This window comes from Trachypithecus francoisi, unplaced genomic scaffold (genome assembly GCF_009764315.1).
Source record: "Trachypithecus francoisi isolate TF-2019V2 unplaced genomic scaffold, Tfra_2.0 Lachesis_group3, whole genome shotgun sequence".
In the NCBI taxonomy this organism is placed as follows: domain Eukaryota; kingdom Metazoa; phylum Chordata; class Mammalia; order Primates; family Cercopithecidae; genus Trachypithecus; species Trachypithecus francoisi.
In genome coordinates, this window is record NW_022681468.1 from 52,364,324 (window position 1) to 52,370,455 (window position 6,132).

Genomic DNA, 6,132 nt, shown 5'->3' on the forward strand with positions numbered 1-6,132 from the left:
TATTGGGAGGGAGATAAAACTAGGGGATGATAAGGGTTGCTTTAGCAAGTTTATGCAGATCGATCTCGGTGTTGATTCCCAGACTCTGGTGTTAAGGATGTTCTTCTCTTCCTTGTACAGGGAGGGCTCCTTTCTTATGGGGAATTTTATGGCCTGTTCTTACGTAGAAAAGGGTAGATCAGAGAGCCCTTCCTGCTTCTGCTGTTTTTCAAGTGCCTTCAGCTCAAAATAAACAACATGCCAAAGCAGCATATGTTTTTGGGGTGACATGTCCTTCACTTCTTCACTAAATAATCCTAAACTTGAGAGTATGCCTTCTCCCCACTCAGTCATTCCAACCTAAGAATAGGATACAACCTCCAGCTGGGCAAAACAAAACTGGTACAAGATATTTAACAAAATTTCAGGAAAGCAGAGCCCAAAGAGTCTAACCAAGGCTGCAATTTAGCTGGGCATGGTGGCTCATGACTGTAATCCCAACACTTTGGGAGGCTGAGGTGGGAAGATTGCTTTGAGTTCAGGAATCCAAGACCAGTCTGAACAATACAGGGAGACCCCATCTCTACAAAAAAAAAAAAAAAAAAAAAAATTAACTGGGCATGGTGGCTCTCACCTGTGTTCCAGGTACTTGAGAGGCTGAGGTGGGAGGATCACTTGAGGGTGGGAGGTAGAGGCTGCAGTGAGCCATGATTGCAACAGTGCATTTCAGCCTGGGTGACAGAGTGAGACCCTGTCTCAAAAAAAAAAAAACTAGGCCAGGTGAGGTGGCTCACACCTGTAATCCCAGCACTTCGGGAGGCCAAGGAGAGAGGATCACTTAAGACCAGGAGTTCCAGACAAGCCTGAGCAACATAGCAAGACCCCGTCTTTACAAAAAAATTTTTTAATTACCTGGGTGTGGTAGGCGTGGTCTCAGCTACTTGGAGGCTGAAGCAGGAGGATCACTTGAGCCCAGAAGTTTGAGACTAGCCTGGGAAATATGGCAAGACCCCGTCTCTACCAAAAAATACAAAAATTAGCCAGGTGTGGTGGCGTGCACCTATAGTCCCAGCTACTTAGGAGGCTGACGTGGAAGGATTGCTGGAGCCTGGGAGGTCAAGGCTGCAGTGAGCCGAGATTGCACCACTGCACTCCAGCCTGGATGGCAGAGTGAAACCCTGTCTCAAATAAATAAAGTGGTGTAGGAGACCAGAATATAACATCTGAAATATGGCTGTAGGAGACCAGAATATGCCACCCGAAATATGCCTTTTTGGCACAAGGATTATTTTGAGCAACAGCAAAGGACTAGCTCTGAAAACAAATTACCATCTTGTAAGGAAAATTCCATTTGTAAGGATGACTTCTCTCTGTACCAGGAGGAGAGGATGAGTCTGAATAACAAAAGACTCTTGTCAATCGAGAAGGCACCAACTTAAATCCACATGACAAACCTTACCCTGGTTTACCCATGCTTTCCCTGGTTACCTCTCCATAACTGGCCTTCCCCACACCTGTTTGTTTCAGTGAACTATAGTATATAAGGCTGAATTCAAAGCCACTTCTTTGAGATTGACTCATTTCTCTGTGTATCTCCCATGTATTCCTGAGGTATACATGTTAATCAACTTCTGTTTTTCTCTTGTTAATCTGTCTTTGATTATAAGAATCTCACTAAGAACTATGAAAGGTAGAGAAAATTATTTTCCCTCCTCTACAATAGGAAGAAGTGAGAACTAGATGATGATGAAGTAATATAATGACAAACTGTGTCTCTGAAGTAGAAAGTCCAACAAATTGAACAGAAAAATATTCAAGAGAATATCCCTGAAACAAAGAAAAGCGACTCTGTAGAATTAAAGAACACGTTGTGTTTCAAACAACTTCAACATAGAACATTCAATATTAAGACGTATCTTGACCTACCTATTGAAATTCAAAAATAAAGAATTCTTCAGGCATTCAGACAAATAATAACACATTTTATTCAGGGGACAGGCTGACCTCAGAACTTAATGACAGAAGACAGTGGACCAATGGCTAATGGAGTATAACCCAAGGATCTTATGCAAGTAAGTTCCCACACACGGGCAAAGAGGACTCTCCCAAGCAAGAAAAACATCAGGAAGCACAGCATCCATGAGCCTCTCTCAGAAAAACTACTTGATGATATCCTGGCAATTAAGAGAAGACTTTGAGAAAGAAATAAAGGAGCAGAAGCCATATAAAAGGTTTTGGTGGGCCAGGCATGGTGGCTCATGACTGTAATCTCAGCACTTTGGGAGGCCAAGGTGGGTGGATCACGAGGTCAGGAGTTCAAGACCAGCCTGGCCAAGATGGTGAACTCCTGTGTCTACTAAAACTACAAAAATTAGCTGGGTACAGTGGCAGGTGCCTGTAATCCCAGCTACTCAGGAGGCTGAGGCAGGAGACTCACTTGAACCCAGGTGGCAGAGATTGCAGTGAGCCGAGAACATGACAGAGTAAGACTGTCTCAAAAAAAAAAAAAAAAAAAAAAAAAAGGTTTTCATGAACACCAAATTAATTTAAATATAGATCAACACAAAACTGTTGGACTATCACTGAAGACAATGTTAGTGTTATAAACTTGTCAAAATAAAACTATGAAGGCCGGGCGCGGTGGCTCACGCCTGTAATCCCAGCACTTTGGGAGGCCGAGGCGGGCGGATCACCTGAGGTCAGGAGTTCAAGACCAGCCTGACCAACATGGAGAACCCTCATCTCTACTAAAAATACAAAATTAGCCAGGCATGGTGGCAGGTGCCTGTAATTCTAGCTACTTGGGAGACTGAAGCAGGATAATTGCTTGAATCCAGGAGGCAGAGGTTGAGTGAGCCAAGATTGTGCCACTGCACTCCAGCCTGGACGACGAGCAAAACTCAGTCTCAAAAATTAATAAATAAAAATAAAAATATGAAAGTTGAGGAGAGGGTAATGTGAGGATAGAAAGTATGATAATCCTCATTTATTTGTGGAAGTCAATCAATGTATAACACTGAAATGTGTGGTTCACAAAAAAAAGCATCATTACTTCTGAAATTTCTTAATTTCAGAAAGAACTTTTAAGAGCTAATACTTGTTATACAGAAAAAAATTATTTGAAATCTAGCCTATGTAACAAACCTGCACGTTCTGCACATGTATCCCTGAACTAAAGTAAAACAAAAATTAAAGGCTGGGTGCGGTGGCTCAAGCCTGTAATCCCAGCACTTTGGGAGGCTGAGACAGGCGGATCACGAGGTCAGGAGATTGAGACCATCCTGGCTAACACGGTGAAACCCCGTCTCTACTAAAAAATACAAAAAACTAGCCGGGCGAGGTGGCGGGCACCTGTAGTCCCAGCTACTCGAGAGGCTGAGGCAGGAGAATGGCGTAAACCCGAGAGGCCGAGCTTGCAGTGAGCTGAGATCCGGCCACTGCACTCCAGCCCGGGTGACAGAGCGAGACTCTGTCTCAAAAAAAAAAAAAAATTTTAATTTTAATTTTAATTTTTAAAAAATCTAGCAATTTTTTCCCTTTCCACTTAACTTCATATTTTGTTTTCTGTTCAATCCAAGTTGTTTCCTCCTATGAAATCCAAGTAAAACTATATTGAATATTGTTTGATAGCAAAGGAGCCTTAACATGTGATGATGTTGCACCCACAGGGTGAGAGAAATGTAGATGAATATGAGATACTGTTGACCCCCTCATGTGCATTTATTCCATTGTTTTCATGTCTATTAAGCCATTGGCTTCAAATTATGCCTTACATGGGTATGTAGATTTGCCACAAGATTCATAAAATTATACACCAAAAATGAGTGGGGTTTTTTTGCATATATTTTACTTTATTAAATCTTACTAATATTCTTTAAGGGATAAGCCAGACAAGTAGGCTATAGTGAAGAAATCTTATTTTGGAGAGCTAAGAAACCACTATGATACTTCCAGGTATTATCTTCAGTGATGCTTATCTTTATTCAGCGACTCCAGATAATATTCAGCTCCTACAGCTCCCACAAATGCAGCAAATCTCCATTTGAATCCTTGTAATAATGCACCAATAAAGGAACCATTGTTTGCAAAGCCACTCACATATCTCCAAGCTTCATCATGGCCCCATGGATCCCTTAGCCCTCGTGCAGCCAACTTCTTCTTGACAGTTTCTAATGGTGTCCCCTCTATCTTCCATTGTTTACAATCTGGAAGTTCCATTTTACTGTGTCCATGTTCATGAGCCATGTCTGATGGCAATCTGACCTCTCAGGACACTCAGCTCTGCAACCGGAGCCAACCCAGGTGTGTTTTCTTATACGTAAGTTTACATCGATAAAGTTTATTTAAAAGGTTTTTAAAATGATGTCCCACTGGAGTCTTTATAGAGGATCAGGAAAGAAGTGAAGATGAGAGGGCACAGCTTACCCTCCCCCATCTCCATTGAATTAACCTGGACAGCTAGACACTAATTTCTTTTACCTAAAGACCTTCAACATAGGGTCTCATAGCTTTAAGGGGCAGGGAAGAACACAGCTGTCAGAAGAGTAGATGTCAATTGACCTGAATATAAACATAAACATAAATCGTGTACAGCTGAAGGTGGTGAGGAGGCGGAACAAGCTGACAAAATCATTCCAGTGACGTAAAGGTAAACTAACAACACTTGAGACAAACAATACTTCTAGATGACACCCCCATTTCTGCTTTCCAGAGTAGCTTTAACCCCGTCCTTCCTGGACACAAGGAGATGGTCTCCAGATGGGGTGCGGTGCCTCTGGATCTGTGAATGGAACCTCATGGGGGCTGGGACAACCCACAGTTGACTCAGCTTCCACGGAGGCGTCCCCTAGCTCTGCTCCAGCTACAAGCAGGCCCAAGCGAGGGAGCAACTGGCTGGGGTCCTTCCAGCACAAAACCTTTTCAGTTTTCCTAACAATTTTCCGCCTCATGTCTGCAATGTTTTGGCAGCTGCAGGGCCTCTTTTTCTCCTCCCTTTCAACTTGCCTGGTTCTTTGAGCCACAGGGGAGACCCAAAACCCTGCAGAACATCCCGGAATGCAAAGCATTTGCAATGAGTCACAGCTGCAGAGGTGCCAGCAAGAGCTGTTCCAGGCTTAAGTAAGACAGGGAAGCGGGGAGAGAGGTCAGGGGTCTCAGCTGCACAGTTTATGTCAAAGGCTAGACCCAGGAAAGAGGACCGGTAGCACTGGCTGGAACGAGGAAAGAAAACGATGAGAAATAGCTGCACGGGGACCACTCCTCTGAAGCTCCCCCAGCTGCTTTGCGTGGGGCTGCCAGCCCTACTAGCCATTCTCTAAATTCTAAAAATTCTCCCAGGAATAAGAACTTTCTGGATGATAGGGGATTGTAAGTTGGCATTTGGAAAATGATCCCTGACAGTCTTCTAACCAACAATCATAAAGGGCTGAGCCCACTGAGCTTTGCAACGCACTATTTTAAGATGTACTTTTAAAATGCAGTGGGCGTTCTCTCCTTTTGCACCCACAGAGGGGCATTCACTGGCTCTTTCTTGCCTAAAAAACACCCCTCCCTTTTAAGTCCTGGAGAGAGCCTTTGGGTGTCAAAACATTACTTCCTTTTCATTTTTGTATTAACAATTGTGCATGGAGAATATATTCATAATATTCATCCCAAATATTCAAAAAACTGTAAAATAAGAAGTGTCTGTTTTCCCTCTGCCACCTAGTTCTTCCTAGAAGCAAGTTTCTTGTGTATTTTTCCAGAAATATTCTTTGCATGTATAAACATGTCTGGTATATGTAAGTGTTTTTGTACAAATGGCATACAATACACAATATTCTCCTCTTTGTTTGAAAACTGCGTCATGTCAGTACAAACAGAACTGCCTTATTCGTTCATTTTCACTAGATATTTAAACAGTACCCTGTTTATATACATGTTGGTTATTTTCCATCTTTCCCTATTACAAACTGTGCTTCAGTGACAATCTTTTAAAATATATCATGTGTGGGTAACATTTCTAGAGGTGAGATTTCTATGTCAGATTTGGATATTTTGATAGATATTTTGTCAAATTGCCCTTCATAGAGATTGTACCAATTTATACGCACAGGTCTGGGAGTACCTGTTTCCGGTCCGGTGTGTGGCTCACGGCTGTAATCCCAGCATTTT

The 6,132-nt window shown here is 42.6% G+C and overlaps 1 protein-coding gene across 1 annotated transcript; it reads right to left on the reverse strand.

The window, feature by feature from the left end:
- Window positions 1–3,815: 3,815 nt before the first annotated feature.
- LOC117071184 (NADH dehydrogenase [ubiquinone] 1 beta subcomplex subunit 3-like) lies at window positions 3,816–4,242 on the reverse strand. Its single transcript, XM_033190900.1, has one exon. The coding sequence runs from the start codon at window positions 4,222–4,224 to the stop codon at window positions 3,943–3,945; it is 282 nt and encodes a 93-aa protein (XP_033046791.1). The 5' UTR covers window positions 4,225–4,242; the 3' UTR covers window positions 3,816–3,942.
- Between the last annotated feature and the right edge of the window lie 1,890 nt (window positions 4,243–6,132).

Coding starts and splice junctions, on each gene's coding strand:
- LOC117071184 (XM_033190900.1), bottom strand. CDS start 4,224: ATGGCTCATGAACATGGACACAGTAAAATGGAACTTCCAGATTGTAAA.